Below are 17,990 nucleotides of genomic sequence, written 5' to 3' on the forward strand. Positions count from 1 at the left end.
TGAACCAATGCATTCTGCTAATACAATTTGAAATGACTTTTCATATTAGCATCTTGCCCCCAGTGAGTTTTCAAGTTCCACCATTAAAGCTGTTTACAAAAAATTTTGGCCTGTAAATGGGAAACCCTGAACAGAAGACCATATGCTCACCAGCCACCCCTCTGCTATTAGTGATTGCAGGCTGGCTGCTGGGTACCAGCTAGGAAGGATTTTCTAAAAGGATTCTGATATAAGACAGAAAAAAGCTCTTAACTAGAAGTCAAATATTTTTAAGTTCCTTTTGTGGAACAGTTTGCTTTTGTAGAATGAATAAGAGTTAGCTTACACGCAGAGGTTACAAACAAAACAAAAACAAAACCCACAAGCACATGAACTAAACCTCTTGTGCTCTTTGCTCATTCTGGAGTATTAAGGGCCCAGCTGCAGGCAAACACCTGCCTGAGAGATTAGTTAATAGTACTCAGGTCTTCATGACCAGAAGGTGGAGGGGGGGAAAATGTCAAAATAAAATCAGACCTCTCTCCTCCTCCTGTTTGCCCTCTTTTGCTGGGAACATTGCACTTCTTTTAATTTTATTTTGAAATACATTCCCTTTAAATACGTTGCATTGCTACATTATTCACCTCACGGGTTATGATGAGCTCTATAGCCACATGTTTTCTGTAGCCACCCCCCACCTGCTTAGAAATCTGCTGCTCCCATAGACCCTTCCTTGGCTCTTTTTAGTGCTCTGCCTGTTGAGAGGAACTTAGTGGAGTTTGGGGGCAAACTAGGGGATGGAAAAATATATATATATCTATATAAATAAATAAAAAGACCTCTGCCTTCACAACTTTGCCAAGTTTTGCCTTGGTTGCATACACCCCATAAATATTTACGATCTTCTGGAAGTTATGCATTACACTATACGAGAAAAGCAGAAGTACAGCATTGCAGAGTTATGTTTTCGAACTTCCCACACACCATAGGAGTTGTCTAAAAGAATGAGGCTGCCTTTAAAGTTCTCTTAGGTATTTTGAAAGGGGGAGGGGAAATCTAAAAATAAGAGTAGAACACTCTAAATAGTTGGTGTCACAAGTACTTCCTCTTAAAGACCTACATAAAACAGAGTCGTCTTTTTATTAGAAAAAGATTTTTAGTAACAACAGTAACTGTTTAAATGCAGGGTTCCAAAATAAATAAATAAAAAAGCAACCCTACAAAGAGAAGGTCAGTCCTACACTGAGATAGGTGTGCCACTACTGCCTCCGTTACACTTTCTGCCTGGATGCATAAACAAAGGTAGAAAATAAATCAAGGCAAAATGTTGTTTGTCACATCTGAAGGTGAAAACGGGAAATAAGCATGCATGGTTATGCCTTCCCACCCACACAGTTCTTTTTGCAACACATAAATATACCAAGTTTTGTTTTGTTTTGTTTCTGACAAAAATAAAATGATAGGCTAAAGTTTTTTGTTTTTCTTTTTTCTTTTCCCCTCTGTTTTTTCATTACATGAAAGATGAGATATCTGCTTATCTAGAAAGATGCTGAGTGTTCAAGTTGGTAGAATAAGGGTACCACAAGTAAGCAACAAGGAAGGAAATGTATTCATTCTTGACTTTGTCATCCCGTTCCCTATCTGTGTCCCAGCTCCCTTCCATCAGCTTCTTTAAATATTCATTCAACTTCAACAAACACATCAACTGTTGTAGTAGTTAACAGTTCCAAGCCTCCAATAAAGATCTTATTGTATATGCTTAGAAGGCATGAAGTAGAGTTTTGATAGTAGACACAGAAAAAATAGAGCTGATGTTTTTATGAAAAAAAAAAAAAAAAAAAAAAAAAAAAAAAAAAGATAGAGGAGAAAAGTGGGGGGAAACAAACAAATCTAAAGCACTTTTTTCAGAATTAGAAAGCAGTAAAACCTTCTCAAGACCTTTCTAAGTCATCTTGAAAACCAGAAGAGATAATCAGGTAAAACCCTGAGTGACTGTATAAAGGTTGAACACTGCATCCTTGTACAACAGAAGCAGAAAGCAACAGTACCACCTAATCCTGTACTTTTACCACTGAAAACAGAGTCAGGGTACTCAAGCAGTGCATATGTAAGTACTCATTTATATATGTGTGTGGTAGAGAGACCTTTGATGCGTGAAAAGAAAGCTGGCCAATATTAGCATGGTTGGGAGTGATCCAATCTGCAATGGAGACAGCCACAGGAAAATACACTAATTTTTTTTCTGGGGGAATTAAATGTGAGGGCAGGGGAGCAGGGGGAAGCAAGACATTGAATCTCTGGCCTAGATTTCTTAATTCTTCCCAGGAAAATTCTTCCCTGAACATTTCCAATACTAAAATGGACAGTTGCTTAGTGTTCTTTTTGAAACCACGTGTATTTGCAACTTTCATAATAAGCCTTTTCAAGTTTCTACATGATCTTGTGACTTAGGGAATCAGAATCATGCATTTCTCCAGCCACTGAGAAGGCTCTGAAAATATCCCAAACAGCTCAGACCGTTTTAAAACCGAGCTGAAGGATGTGAACGCTGCACACTGTAATGCACGGATTGTTTGTGCAGAAACGCTTTTTTGTTTTTCCTTGTGATCTAGTAAGATACTATCACAACACATCTCTCTGAAGCAGAGACAATGCATTCTGGGTTGTGGTAGGAGGCTTTTCTCTCTAGCAAACATCAGCAGCATTCAGATAAAATTTTCACCTGTTCAGAACGAAAGTTTTATTTCCCCCGTATAAATTTATCATCAAGCTGGTAGCTGTTGAGAAAAAAATGGTCCAAATAAGATTGTTTGTTGTAAATCATGATATGAAAGACCTCATCAAAACAGAAGAGAGGAGAAAAAATTTCTAAGAACTGAAATACAGTAACTGAATTACAGTAATATTAGCAGATAAGAATAACATTTCCATTCGAAACTTTAGACAAAAAGTAAATCCCCAGTTTCTCTTTGTTGGTATTTATAAAAACACGACTGTAAGTTTCCCTCTGTAAATATATTCATTTAAACCTAATAATACTATTTTGCATAGCTGCAGAATCTACACCCTTTGTCCTTTCCAGCTGCTAATGCTCATGTTACACAAAGTTAGGATTCCCCTACCTCAAGCTTGCTTTTTGGGCTAAGCTTTCTTTATTTCCAAACTTACGCCACTTTTGCAACGAGAGGAAATCACTTGCAGGCTGTCATTCAGAAGCCAAGTTCATCCTGAGCAAATTCCACCCTCAGCCAAAGACAAAATAGAAGTAGAGAAGAACAAGGGCTTACAGTAAACTGGTAACACTACCGGCTGGCATGGTCTGAAGTGCAATTTCCTTTGAGAAGTATAGAACATGGGGAGAAAAAATTCAATGATTATTATTATTTTGACAATCAAACACGATGGTTGCTCCTTTTGGTAATTATTGTTATAAGTTGTAATTCAGATATTTAATGCTATAATTTGTTTTCTTATATCAACCTGTAGTCTGTAAGCTACAACCCATCTGCCAGTGCAGTGCTGGTAGCACGGAGGCTGAAGAGCCATCTATCTCCCCCCTAGGAGGTTGGCTGCCCACAGTTTGCATCTGTCTTGCTCTCCTTTGGTCACAAGCACTTGTGCTGCTGCTCCACAGCAGCTGCAGGGCGTTATTCCAGCCCTTGTTTGAGGAGGGCTACAGCCCTGACAGCTCTCTGTCCACCCACTCGGCGCCTGCTGGAAGAGCAGGCTGAATCTAGTGGAACTGAAAAAGCAGCACCAGGCAGGCAAAAAGCAAGGGAAGCATTAGAGAGACAGCTTATTGCTAGGGCTTTACGAGTTACAGAAGGGAAAAAATAAAAAAAAAAAAAAAAAAAAAAAAGAGAAAAAATAAGTTAATTTCCTCTTCATCTCTTGATTCAGATGGTTTTCCCTTAATGAAACAAAGGGAGAGAGTTTGTGAATGTTTTGCAAATGAATGCTATTTAGACATGCTAGGGAAGTCCCTGATACCTGGCATTTTTGTGGGGGATTTTAAAATGTCTCGCTGTCACAAGGTTCTTTGAAAAGCCTTTTCTATGCAGATACGTTTTCCAGCTCCAAGAGAGGATTTTTATTTCTTCTTGACTTCATTAGAGACATCTTTTGTTTCAACCCTTCTTGTTACACAGCAAAGACAACCATCGATCCTTGTAGGCTCCACAGGGGTTTTTTGGATGGCAGTTTCAGTACTGATTCCTCCAGCCTATTTTGATTTTTCGTGTTTCCCTCCCTATGCTCAAAGCTTAAAATAGACTCACAGACCCAGCCCAAAGTAACGAGGACAGCAGCAGTTTTGTCTCTGCCCTTTGGAACCCCGCACTGCAATCCAGGTCTCCACACTCCTGCAGCCAGAAGACCCTCAGGAGCCCAAAGACCTCTCTGTTGCCCGATTGTGTTTTAGATTAAAAGTGCTTTCTGGGTGCTACCACTGTGTTCTGCCCTGCTCAGACTCTGTCGGGCAGAAAAAAAAAAATGGGACGAAACACTTTGCAGGCTTTGCTGCTTCAGGTATCTTGCAGGGGCACCCTTGCATATTTATATATATATATCAGCAGCAATTAGAAACCAACTGATTAATGCACACATCAGTTACAGATTTCTGACCACAGCTTTCATCCCAAGCCTTATTACAAAGATGACTTTTTTCCTCAAATCAGGGTGCAAACAAACAAGGCTCAGCAACACAACCTACTGAGGCTGGAACAGGGCAGCCCTGTTCTGCCCTCCCCTAGCCAAACACTCAGGACTTCACATGTCCTAGTCCTCAACAACCAGCTCATCCTTTCCTGAGCTGTTTCAGCCCACTGAGGGGCAGAACACCATTTCAGCAATTAATTAGCTCCAGCTGTTGATGCTGGAGCCTACCTTCAACCTAGTTCCCCACGAAGCTCCACTCCACTCTTAATCTTTGTTCCTAACCTTACAACCAGGAGCACAACTCTCTGCAACTCAAATTACCATTTTAGTCTAACATTCCTTTACCTTGTAATGGAAGTCAAAACACGTGAACAAATACTTCAGGTTACTTAGATTTCATGCAAAAGTACCCAGGAAATTATTTGGTTTTGTCTAGTAAAAGCTGCTAGGAATACAGGCTTACTGTCATAGCAGTAGTTGAATCTAAAAGGCATGTTCACATTTCTATCAGATGTGTTCGCATCCGTGGTTTCTAGTAGAGCAATTGGTATGAGATATCTAAGGAAAATACAGTATTGGTTTAAGTATGCAGAAATTTAACACACCAGATTCAGAGAAAGCAAAAAGAAACAAGCTTCTGAGTGGCAGCAGAGTAAGATGAGACTAAAAGTAGTCAGAGAGAAGGGAAAAAAGAGCAAGTCTAAAAGAGGAAACTGTACAGGAAGATAAAAGAACTGGATTAGTTCTAATGAATGGCTGAAAAAAATAGCATATATGAACACTGAATAAGGGGCATCTGACTGAATAAAACATGAGTGCTGAATAAAAGGCATGAAGGATATTGAGAAACTGAACAAATGTATCACCATGAAAGATGCTGCTTGAGTTCTCAAGCTTTCCAATTTGATAAATATAGCACAAGCCAATATTTTTTTCAAATTGCACCCATCTCTCAGTCACGCATCAGCAGTTCTGCACCTTAATTACAGCAGTATAAAAAATGTGATTTTGATTCTTTGACTTGGGACAAGAGCTGCTTCTTCCTTCGTCTTACGCACATTGTTGAAGGAGATAAATTGTTCATAAACTCAGTTCAAGTCTTTCACTTTATGCTGAGGAGGCCTTTCTGACTGCACCACTACCATATTGATATGCTTACAGTTTTTTGTTGGCAGAAGCACTACATGCTAACATCCTATTGAAAATGGAAAACATGATAAAATCATGCACAGAATTGGCTGACAGGAAAGCCCTTTCAAAAGAGCTGTGTTAGCAGTGGAGCAATTTGATCTTCAAATGATGTAAATCTCAGAGTTATATCTTTGTCATCTCTGTAGAATGCTGTTAACAATATTTTATGACAATGGCACTAAGTGATGCTGCACTGCAAAGACAAACAACACTAGCAAAGGTCAGGAACATCAGGGAAGTCTTTTTCACCCACCCGAAACTGTGCTCAGACAGAGAAATCACACTGTTTGAGATTTCCAGATGTAAATCCTAAATTCTTAATTTTTAAAAGTTGTATTTGCTTGTGTTTGCAGGGCAAATACCATGGTAATCCCATGCACATAGCAGTGATCATCTCAAACTGTTTAAGAGAAGAAAGAAGAATATTGGCTGCAGCCAGCATGCCTGTACAGGTAATGAATTACATTTCATTAATCTGCTCCATGTTAATCTGCTCGCATGCTTTTAGGAACAAATCCTGTCCTCTTATTATGAATTCCACTAGAGTGATTTGTGTACACTGGGGGTTGCCAAACGTTGCTCTTTAAACTCATGTTTATACTTCATTAGTGGCTCTACTGCTGCAAACACTGCTATAAGTGACTCCTATGCCACAGCTAATCTTCAAAGACTTTAATCTGTGGGAAAGGCTTTAAAGAGATTATTCTTTGCAAAACAGATGTGTATATATTAAATTATGCATTGCACTAATTCATATTAATTATGCAGTGCAAAGACATTCCATCTTCTACGTTACAAGGCATTGATGGGTTTTACAATGTTTGAAGAAAGAAATTTTTAAATTACATATAAGGTCATTTTGTGGAAATTTAGATGGTTAAGCCCATACAGAATATTTTTAAATACAAGTGTGTTATTTTGATAACCTGTGGATGTAATATGTATTCTTACATGAATAGTACAATACTGGTCTTTTTTAGAAATCTAATCATCAGTGTGTTTCAAGTTCTTAAATTTACTAGATGTTCAATGACTGCAGTATACCTGCACACCCTTTCATCTTTTTGATTACCAAGTTAAAGAATCATGCTTTTCAGATCTGTGGAACTAAACAGATTGAGCTGTTTAGACCAGTCCCCAGCCAGATGAACTCCAGGTTGTGAACTCCCTCTCTATGCTAGGACTTGCCATATAGTTACTGTCACTCGTCACTGCTCATCCAAGTATTACCCATTCAATGTGTTCTAGGGGCCACTGGAAAAGTCTTTGCAGAACTCTGTGGTTTCAGAACGACAAAGAAACGTAGAACACAAAGTGTCGGCCATCAAGAACAGTGCTCAGGTATTTTGTTGTCCTGTTTCCTGTCTACAAATCCGTGATTTTCATAGACACTACCTATTTTACAGCCATCACACTCATCCCTATGTGAGTTGCAGGGGGACTACTGAGTACAGTACAAACATACCTACGGTCTCTCAATAGATGCGAGGTTCAACCAACCTGTTTCTATGGCTCCATATCCTTCAGTATCATCAGCAGTAGCTAGCCTTCCTGACCTCTGAGTCACATACCAGGATTTTTGTAAAGCTAAAGGTTACGTGACATAATTACATGTTTTTGAGACATGAAGGGACATGAACATTGGGAACTGATGGTAACAGTCCTCCAGAAGTTTGTCATATCACTGCAGGGCAGAGCCAACCCAGTAGCTATATCCCAAAGACACTGCAAAGGCTCACAGATTAACTGCCCATTCGTTTCAAGGCAGGATAAGGATTCCACTTACCTACAGCCTTTTTGCTGTCCCAGCCCTGCAGCAGACTCAATGTAAGAATTACATTTAAAATATTTTTCCATATGCCATTCAAGAGCAACACTTCAGGTACACTAGAAAGAAGTCCTAGTAGCATTCTTCATAATTGTCTCCCTACACAGAGAAGAAGGATAGAGAGATGCAACTCTTAAAAGGATAAAGCTAGCTTTAGAGCAATGTGGTACTAGACCTCTATCAATGTTGTAAGAATTGCAGAGCAAAAGCATCCAAAGCTGCAACCCAGCAGCCAGCCACACTGTTCTTCTAGTCTGTGCCTAGCAAGCATCTATGTGGAGAAGTGCAGCCATCCCTGAAAGCCCATGAAAAAAGGAGAGTAATTTCTAGGTACAAGGGTGTTTTTTTAATAGCTAATTAAGTTGAACACAGAAATCAGCCAGCTCCTTGTGTATGTAATTTCATACCTTACGCATATAATTTAAAAGTTCAGTCTCTGAAATAAAGAAGAAAACAGAATTGCTAACTGTGTCCTAATTTAGCAAATGAGTTTTTTCTATTTTCCCAGACTCTTCACTTGCATATCTCAGGGAACTGAAAAGCGTTGTTTATGAGTTGATGGCAGGATCAAGGCTTCCCATAAACAGCACATAAACAGAATTTTGAAGCAAACCAGATGATTTCCTACAGTTACATTTTCCTTCTTTTCATCTGTCTTTTTTGAAGTATTTTTGTATGCTGAATGGTGACCACAACACACCTTCTAAGCTTTTTGTTGTAGGTATGAATACTCCCTTGCAAAAACCAAAGCAGTAAAATTCCTGAGTATTTCTGTAAAAATAGTCTCTGAACTCTGTTGCTCTCCTTAGTTCCAACTTTCTTGACTTTTCAAAATTACCAATTTGCCCTGCTCTAAAGTTCTAAGAAGAAGGTTACATTATTGGCATAACAGTTTAGATTGTCAAATGGTAGGAAAGGAAAATACTACATTATGCATTTGTCCACGACAGAACAAATTCCTTTTTATGTCACTGTGAACACCCAAGTAATTTCTTACTTTTCTCTCTCCTGGGAAAGATGACTGACCAAGATGTCAAATACTTGGAAGACTTGCAAGAGGAATTTGACTTCAGGTATAAAACAATACAAAGTTTAGGTAAGAGCTTTTGTAATAATTTTTAGATTCTCTAGGAAAAGGCTGATTATATGACTAGCAACCGCTCTCGGGATTTATTTCTGTGCATTACCCAGATGCTACATGTAAGCATAAGAATGGGTTTTTAGTTATATAAAACCACAGTCTAGGACATAATGACTCTGTGGGGTTAAGAGGGCAAACAGGATCTTATTGATCAAGTATAGTTATTTTCTATCAATAAGCTGCATAATGGATGAAAATAAGTAATTTTCTTAATTCAAAGAACCTAATTTTCAGTTTCTTCATGATTGACTTGGCCCTTCCTTGGCAGGATGTAGAAGAGACTCTTATTTCCCAGAGTAGAGTTGGGCGAAAGTAATTTTTTAACCTCTAATTTCGTTTTCTGTTCTTTCTTGACCACAGTGGTGATAACCTACTGGTAAGCACTCTGAATGCATGTTTCACCCAGCCTATGATGGTTGAAATCTGCACGCTGCAACAGTAGTTGCATGATCTTTATCAGAAAAGAAACTGAGGTCCACTCGTGTCTGCTCAGATTTCTTCGCGTCACCTCCCTTTGAACATGTAGAGATATTTGAGCCTTGAAATGCCCAGGTTCTTAAACATATTGCTCTTATCTATTTAAGGCTGGATATGGCCAAACAATTAAAAGAGATCGAGTTGCCATGTTTTAATGAGGTTTTGGTCACCAGGTCAATCACAGTTATTGACCAAGCAGATGATTGAAACCTGCCCCACTTGCAAAATAAAACACGCTTATGTAAGTGACGTTCAGGGCTTACAATTTCACTGTGTCACCAAATGCTATACACCACCACAGCCAGCTTGAAGTGCCTTAAAATGCACATGGGAGCATTTGCTGTGGCTGAGCTGACAGTCAGGTACTGGGCTCTCTCTTTTGAAACACATACTCTGACGTAACGAGGAGACATCAGTTTGGAGCCCAGCAGAGACACAGTTGGCACCAATTTCTTTTCTGAAGGTAGCATGAAAATGCAAGAGCAAAAGGTGGGGGAAAGCAAGGGCAGGGGGAAGAGCCATATGCAAAAGAGCATTAGGCAAACTTGGGGAAGCTTGAAACTAATGCATGATCCACAGAAGGATATGTTACAGAGAGGGGGAAGTACCTAGTGATCGGTACTCCTGGCTGCTGAAATCCCCATGGTGATGAACACTTTTATCTGTTTCAAATGCCTAACCTCCATTCTCTCAACCAGACGTAATTCACCTTAAGTTCAAAGAGCTTTAGCCTAACTGCTGACACCAATAGTGCACAAACCAATCACTGAAAACCAGATGCATAAAATAATACACATAAGAAATTTACAGATTTATATTTATGATCCATCTTTTCCACCTTCTTCCTCTTCCAAATGTGCACACATATCTCAAAAAGGGAGTCATAAAACCTTACCTTAAAGTCGTATTCATTAGTCTCTTCAAATGAAATACACTATTACATAATCTATTGATGTCTGCAGTTTATTTTTCACTAGTTCATACTGCACTCAGGTCATGGTTTCCCCCCCAGCACCTCCTATAAACACGCGTGCACACCCCCACGCCCACACACGCACTTGTACTGAATTTACCGGGTGATTTTTTTCATTCCCCTGCAGAGCAGAGCGACAAAAACAGTGCCCTCATTAAACAGGAAATGTTGGCGTTGCAGGCTATGCTCAACACGTTAGACTACAAGAGAAAGGTTAGTGACATCTTTTGTCATCCGTGCTGTGGTTCTTCAGCTTTCTCCCCTTATTTGCACGCTGAATACTCAAATGCGTACGTGCGCCTTTTGGAATTCTCCTCTCAAAAACGCAGGCAAGGAGCATATGAGTTGTAAATGCACCAAAGGCTTTCTGAGGGTGATTTTGACTAGCAGGTAAGAAATTGGCAATTAAGCAACGGCCTCATCAGGGCCATGCTTCTGCACACCTTAGAGGAAAGGGGAGGACGTCACAGGACCTCTTACGTGCCGTGTTGACTGGTTAACCTAGTTGACAGTCTACAGCTTTTAGAGTAAATAAACATTATTTGAAGTAAGTGTAGTCTAATAATCACAAAAAAAAAAATAAAAATAAAAATCCACAAATGGTACCTAGCTCTGTTCAGCAACAGAGACTTGTGAATAAGACTGCTTCTTGACCGCTTTGCTAGGACAGAAAACCACATGGTCAGGCAGTTGGAGTCCACCTGCTGTTTACAGTTTTTTACAAGCAAAAAGAAAGCCTGTGAATTGGGTATGATGCAAAACAGGAGAACGACTTTTTGATCTTGACAGTGCTTGTAAACGTCAACTGCTTGGAGGTGTTATGCTCACAATGAATGCAGCAACCTTCCCTCCCACCCCCAAAAAGGGAAGATTTACTGAGGAGTTCATTGATATTCAGGATGAGTTTCAAGTGCAGTGGGTGACGAATCCAGACACCTCTGGGCCAAAGAGCCTAAGGTGGTAGGACTAAATATAGCTGATCCCAAAACAATTCCAAAAATGCAACCAGCACTGTATGACAGCTGCTGAATTCTGTGACACCTTTCCTACGCCGCAGGAAGTACTCAGCAAAATCGGCCGCGTGATTCACGAAATCGACATGCTCATGAGCAACATGCTGACCGAGGAGCTGCTAGACTGGAAGAGACGGCAGCAGATTGCCTGCATCGGGGGTCCTCTCCACGGGGGGCTCGATCAGCTCCAGAACTGGTAAGCCCGCGCTGAGCTTGTGTTTCCACTGAAAACCACAGGAAGTCTGCTGCTCGACAGCGAGCCCCACGCGCACACACTGATCATTCCTGCAGATCGGCTGCCGTGCTACCTTGCGACATCAGCACATCCACAAGCAGCTGTGCAAGTCAGTAACTAAAAACACGGTTTCCTTTGGTGGACAAGGTTTGCTGTTAGAATAAATGACGTTAGAGCCAACTGCTGAGCCTGAGCCACTGCAGTTGGTCATTTTTTGCTTTGACGGCTGTTGCAGATGCATGATGCATATTCCCCAGGGAGTTTTGCTTGAGTAAGAACTGAGCTGAATGAGTTTGTCACTGGGGACAGTGGGAGTTTTATCTCGGCAGGAGCTGGGTAGACACACTTTATGCTTTGACTCACTGGGTGCATCACTCCTCCAAACATAAAACTGCACAGGAATTGAATGGCAGAAGTACGCCCCATGGTGGTGATAAACAAGGCTCTAAAGGAGGCTCCAAATAAAAACTGTGCTGGATTTAAAAGACAATGCAGCCAAGGAAATCAATGTCCTGACTGTTTCTCTCCTATTTAACTTCTCATCTGGAAACTGTGAAGTAAAGAACAAGGAAAAAAAAGGGGGGGGGGGGGGGGGAGAAGAATTACCAATACTTTTTTTTTTTCTTTTTATATTTGAAGAAAAAAGTGTGTTTTTTTTTTCCACTTTTTTTCCCCCAATGAAGTATCATTTTTTCCCTCCAATGAGCACATTAAAAACTTCTAAAAACATTATTTTAATACATACATACCCTATTAAACTAGAAGTATGTTTGGATTTGATTTTCCTTGGCATAGTTTTTGCATTTCTGAGAAATGCACCTCTTTAGTCTTGGTAACTTGTTCACTTTATATAAATGTTACCTCTTAAAGAGTACGTTTTGAAAAGCAACTGAGCTGTAGGCAAGAATAAACCTGACAGAAGTGCCCTGCGTATAAAACATCAGGACAGTGTATATATTTCTTCTAAATTATCACAGCCAGTGTTGCGCTGTTGTTGATGAGGCCTCTTGGGAGGTATTTACCTTTGAAAGTAAAGTAGGAGATTTTGTCTGATGTATTTATACACTGCTGTAAACAAAAGATGAACAGACTTCAGTTTGTATAAGGTTAGAAAGCACTAATCTGCAGCAATTCTGATTTCCCGAAGTAAGAATTATGTTCCAATAACTGGTTTATGTAGCAGACTGCAAATTGATCTGTTGCCTCGCTGTAGTTTTACACTGTTGGCAGAGAGTCTGTTTCAAGTTCGAAGGCAACTAGAGAAACTGGATGAACTATTGACCAGGCTGACTTACGACGGGGATCCTATCCCAGTGCAAAGACCTCAGCTGCTGGAAAAAGTCAATTTCCTGCTCTACAACCTGTTCCGCAAGTGCGTAAGCTATTGTGAATTCCCGTTGCTTTGCTTGCACTGACACAAGGTTATGGGCAACACTGAAACCATACTGGTAAAAAGAAAAGGGACAAATGGCTGAGTCTGCAAGGATCTCAAAGACTGAGTTTCCAACGTAAAGAGCATGTACAGCTGTCATCAAAACTCGTAGGAGCTGAAGGTATCAGGCAGCTTCTTGTTTATTGCACTTAAGGTTTTGTGGTCAAATTCTGACTCTAAGAGAACACACAAAACCCACTTATTTCAGTCATGTACATACCGCTGAGAAGTTTTTGTAGTAAAGTGACAGGTACCAATTTGTGCCTCGTCTTTTTTCTTCCCCACCAAGGCATTCTATAAATCTATGGTTTTTTTCCCTCCTAAATTTACCCATCTATTCATATATAAAATCATCAGATATATTTATATTCGTATATAAAATCATCATTCCTTTTCTCTTTTGTATTGGCTACAAAAGGAGATAAACCACAAGCAGCTATTCTGTTAGCTGCCTCTGAAAGCAAAGCATGCTTAACTGTTAAAAAAAAAAAAAATTAATTTCATTGAAGCTGGTTCAATGTACTTTTAGTTTGTTTTATGGTTCTGATAGAAGTCCACATCTTCCAACCGATACTTCAGGCCTACAGAATTTGATTTTGGTTTGGTTTCTAATGTATTCCAAGTATGTGTTTCCTGTGGGAACAATTCAACTCTAAGTTACACCACTAGATCATTTGGAGAACTTAGGGTGGGAATACATGCCACCCGCTTCAGCTTCTGCAGAGAAATAAGCCTAAGAGATAACAACACTATCCCTTCCCCTCTCCCCCCCATTATTACCATTTATTTATGCATATTCCTAACAATTTATTTGTTTCATTTCTTTTCACCCTAGTTCTTTTGTGGTGGAAAGGCAGCCCTGCATGCCAACACACCCCCAGAGGCCAATGGTTCTTAAAACGCTAATACAGTTCACTGTTAAATTAAGGTAAGGAAAGGAAACCTGATATAAATTCCTCCCTTTTTACACTGCATTTTATCCTAGGAGTCCATTTCGGGATCTAAAAAGCAAAGCAGAACAACATCTGTGCCAGTCAGGCTGAGACTCTTTTGACCCCAAGGAGGGTTTTCCTGAGCGGGGGTCTAAAGGCCACAGAACCTGCCACTTGTAATAATGACAATGAAGAGCAAACCAGTGGAAGGAGGACAGGCAGGCTGTGGCCAAAAGCCAGCACCTTCCGGAGTCTGTATGTATTGGATTGCTGTCTTAATGACTGTGCAAACTAAGCGAGTGGTGATCCACGTCCTGTAAGCCAAGATCAGGATACTCAGAGCCAACCTAGCACATAAGAGGGAGAAACTTGTGCAGTTTGGGAGGCATGTAGTTGGTGTACCAATGACAGGTTATTTCTCTCCCGCTCGCTCCTTGCCTGACTATGTGAAAAGAGGTAAGATCGGAGAGGATCTCACATCTCATTTCTGTCTAGCAGCAAAAAGAAGGCAGGGAAGGGGGCAGGGTGGGCAGGAGTGGAAGGAGTACATGGAGGAAACTACAGGGAAGTTGCAGATTACACAAATCCATTTCTAAGCTTTGATGTCTCTCTACCCATTCCCTCAAACACATACTAGCTTTTCCACATACTTTCAGGGAGACTAAAACATTTGCCACTGGAAAAAAACTCATCCCTTCTTTCACATATAGGAGCCTTCAAATTGTGATATAACCCTAGGTGCTTAACCTGTTTCCCGATTATAATCCTTTCAGATACGGTGGTGTGGAGCTATTGGTCTCTAATATTTCTTGGTGATTAATTTATTTGTTAAAGTTTTTGGCTTAGAATATTCACCTCTACATTTTCTGTTTTGAAGGTTGCTAATTAAATTGCCGGAGCTGAACTACCAGATCAGAGTGAAAGCAACTATCGACAAGTAAGAAACTTTAAAGTGAGGATGTTAGACAACTTGCTTTCTACAGAAGCACAGATTTTTCAGTTGCTACTCTATCTGCTTTAAAGTCTGTTTTAAAAAGGGAAAAAAGAAAAAAAGAAAAAAAAAGAAAAAAAAAAAAAAAGGACAGCTAAAACATCAGGGTGGTGCTTTTTTATGTGGAAGATTTCTTTGTGTTTTTAAAAGAAAGCTGCTATTTTTAATTGCTATATTGAAATTGGAGACAGCGAGTTCATTTAACATCTGCTTCATGTCTTAAATAAAATTCATCAGTTATAAATAGTGGCATCACATGAAAACTTTCAATCAAACTATCTTGCATTTATAGTTTAGCATCTCTGCTTGTGCTAATATCTCCACCATTGTCTATGCAGCTGCTCCAAGTAGTACACAAAGTTTGAGCTTGGAAAGCTGGTGCTGTAATTAGTACATATGGCAGCTTAGAGAGTTTTACCTCTGCCTGAAATTAAGGCTGTTAAGTGAACTCCTCCTTCCTGATGGGTTTGGTATGCCTTCATGCTCCCATTATTTCTTACAGCAATCCCACATGAACAGAAACCTCTGCTCCTTCTGTTGGCCATAATTTCCTGAGTAAAAGGCATCTCCAAGCCTGTCTATGCTATCCTTGTGAAAACAGTGTTATCTCTGCCTCTAGTATTTCTATTTGAGTTGATTTGTCTTCTCAGCAGGATTTATTATTTGCAGTACAAAGCAATAGTCCTGACTGCAGAGCAAGCTTGGTTACAGATAGGTCTAGCAGATAAAACATGAAGCAGAAGAATCAGGGTATGATTTCAAAATCAGCAAAGCTGATCCAAGCCCTCACTGCTCACCATCCCCTCCCAGCCACAGGTGCTGCTTCTGGCTGTTGTGCTTCTTTTAGCCCCCTAAAAAGCCCTCTGCTCATGCTGATACATGTCAAAGGCACTGGCCCAAAAGGAAGGGAAACACCCGGTGGGGAAGCAGCAGGAGAGAAGACAACTGTTTCTCTCAAAAGCAGTGTACTGTCCCATTTGCTGTGTACACACGTCCCCAGTACGCTGTGACCTATCTGTACAGGCTCCTATTGTCCCTGAACACACTCGTGGAGGCAATTAGAGAGTGCAGCAGCTTCCAGTATCCACTTATGGCAGAAAAAAAAAAAAGAAAAAAGAAAAAAAAAAAAAGCTAGATATAATACACTGCTTGCATCTGGACAGATGGAAAAGTCTAACTGGACAGAAGAAATTTCAGTTCTTGTTTTCAAAAACGTGCAGTTGTATTGGAAATATATATTAACTTTAGGGAACGAGGCAAAACCTCCTGCTTCAAGATATGTTTTCTCGGTGCAATCATGGCTTACACATTTACTGATTCACCACCTGTTTCCTCCCCACCCCTCTTCTGTTTTAGGAATGTTTCAACTGTCAGGTAAGAAAATAAAATACAAGATCTCTTAAATGATCCAACATTATAATGCTATCGGAGTACATAAGTGTAATGTCCTCCATAGTAATCGTAGATTCGTTCTGTGTGGAACGCATGTGAAAGCGATGAACATGGATGAATCGGCAAATGGAAGTCTGTCCGTAGAATTTCGACATTTGGTAAGTTTGACTGCTCTTCTCTCATCATGCACCTCTGGTACAGAAATAAGATGTTATTTAAAAACTATGCAAGGAGAACTGTAGTATTGTCACTCGTTTTCTTCTTCCTTATACAGAGAGTTTACTCCTAGAACCAATTTATCCCATTCCATACTGCTCTAAAATGAAATCACACATTTTCACAGAAAATAAAAAGCAAACCCTATTTAACGCCAGAAAAGGAAAATACTAATCTTGCTGAATTACACAGCTCCTCAGAAATTTATTAAAAATAAAAATAAAAAAAATGATAGAATGGAATGCTTTAGATTTGATTGAAATTAATGCCTGAGACAACTGTCTTTTAAGAGACTATAGAACTGCTTCTATAACTTCTCTAGTACCCCAGTGAGTCATGCTCTTAAACTAGGCTCTTTCACCTGTGGTATTTTTGTGGCTTCACCACGCGTGCAGTGCTTCATTATAGTTTTGCAAAACGAGCTGGAGACTGATGGTCTTTACTTCTTTTTTTTTTTTTTTTTTTTTTTTTTTTATTATACACTCCGCAAGCAACCTAATTAACACTTTGTTACATTTACTCTATTATAATAAAGTTAATTGCTTCAAAATTCTTTTAAAATATCTATGAGAAGCCCATTCAGTGAAGGCATTGCGTCAGAACCTTCATTAGAGTGTACTTGTATGTTCTAAATAAATCCTTATTATGCTAAGAGCATCGTGGTTACAAATAGCATTCTTTATGTACTCTCCTGTAGTTTCTCTGCCCCATGAATTCTGTTTTGCTTTATACAGCAACCAAAAGAAATGAAATCAAGCGCTGGAAGCAAAGGAAATGAGGTTTGTGGATTTATTTTAGATGGTATTTTTGATTACTCTCAGAAGTATTTCAGACTGGATTTTATTTAAATCAAACAGCAACCATATGTAAGTAAATTGGATTTTGAAATATATACTCTCCTTATAAGTACAGAACCCAATAATCGTATGATTGTGTAAGCACAAAGAAAACTTTTCAGAAGTACTCAGAAATTTTAATTACATGCCTCTAATTTATGTATTAAAAAGGTACAGTGGAAGGTAGGATCTAAACATTTCTGGGGAGGCCTCGTTGCTGCCTCCCAGTGCTTGGGGGGGTGGGGGCTTACAAAAAGGATGGAGAGTGACTTTGTACGTGGGCAGAGAACAGGACTGAGCCTATGTCGTATGTCGCCATCGCGTGGCGACACACGAGGCTTCAGGAACAGCCTGACGGAGGGGCCAGGCACTGCTGGCGACTGCTTCCCACTACAGGAGCCTATAATCCGAGTGCTGCTGCCTGCGGGAGTGCCCAGCCCTCCCCAGCTTCCAGCCCCACAGCCCACACAGATGTTTTATACAAGCACTCAGTGCAAGCTGTCCAAGTGCAAAGTAAAGGCGTGATCAGCACGGAGAGCTAACTGAAAACCTAAGGCAGAAGATACCTGAGCGTGCTCCACGCTGTTTCTGAACGGAATAACTTACAACAAGATTAGCAAGACTGAAACTCAAAGCTCGCCTCCCAGCCACTGTGCTGCTTAGAGTCATTTGCATCCAGACAAGCAAACGCAGAGATG

General features: G+C 40.0%; 1 protein-coding gene across 3 annotated transcripts in view; it reads left to right on the top strand.

Moving 5' to 3' along the window:
* The window catches only part of STAT4 (signal transducer and activator of transcription 4), a 41,103-nt gene that overhangs the window by 11,403 nt on the left and 11,710 nt on the right, over positions 1-17,990 (top strand). For 2 of the 3 annotated variants that reach the window (XM_084522892.1, XM_084522891.1), the window contains exons 4-14: positions 6,180-6,278; positions 7,075-7,167; positions 8,672-8,750; positions 10,373-10,458; positions 11,303-11,454; positions 12,707-12,865; positions 13,761-13,853; positions 14,735-14,794; positions 16,205-16,222; positions 16,305-16,398; positions 17,191-17,235. In XM_084522892.1, the coding sequence (XP_084379018.1) occupies positions 6,180-6,278; positions 7,075-7,167; positions 8,672-8,750; positions 10,373-10,458; positions 11,303-11,454; positions 12,707-12,865; positions 13,761-13,853; positions 14,735-14,794; positions 16,205-16,222; positions 16,305-16,398; positions 17,191-17,235 (978 nt within the window). The remainder of the gene's footprint in view (positions 1-6,179; positions 6,279-7,074; positions 7,168-8,671; positions 8,751-10,372; positions 10,459-11,302; positions 11,455-12,706; positions 12,866-13,760; positions 13,854-14,734; positions 14,795-16,204; positions 16,223-16,304; positions 16,399-17,190; positions 17,236-17,990) is intronic. The other variant, XM_084522893.1, reaches the window with a different exon arrangement.

Source organism: Aythya ferina (assembly GCF_964211825.1).
Source record: "Aythya ferina genome assembly, chromosome: 6".
Taxonomy (NCBI): domain Eukaryota; kingdom Metazoa; phylum Chordata; class Aves; order Anseriformes; family Anatidae; genus Aythya; species Aythya ferina.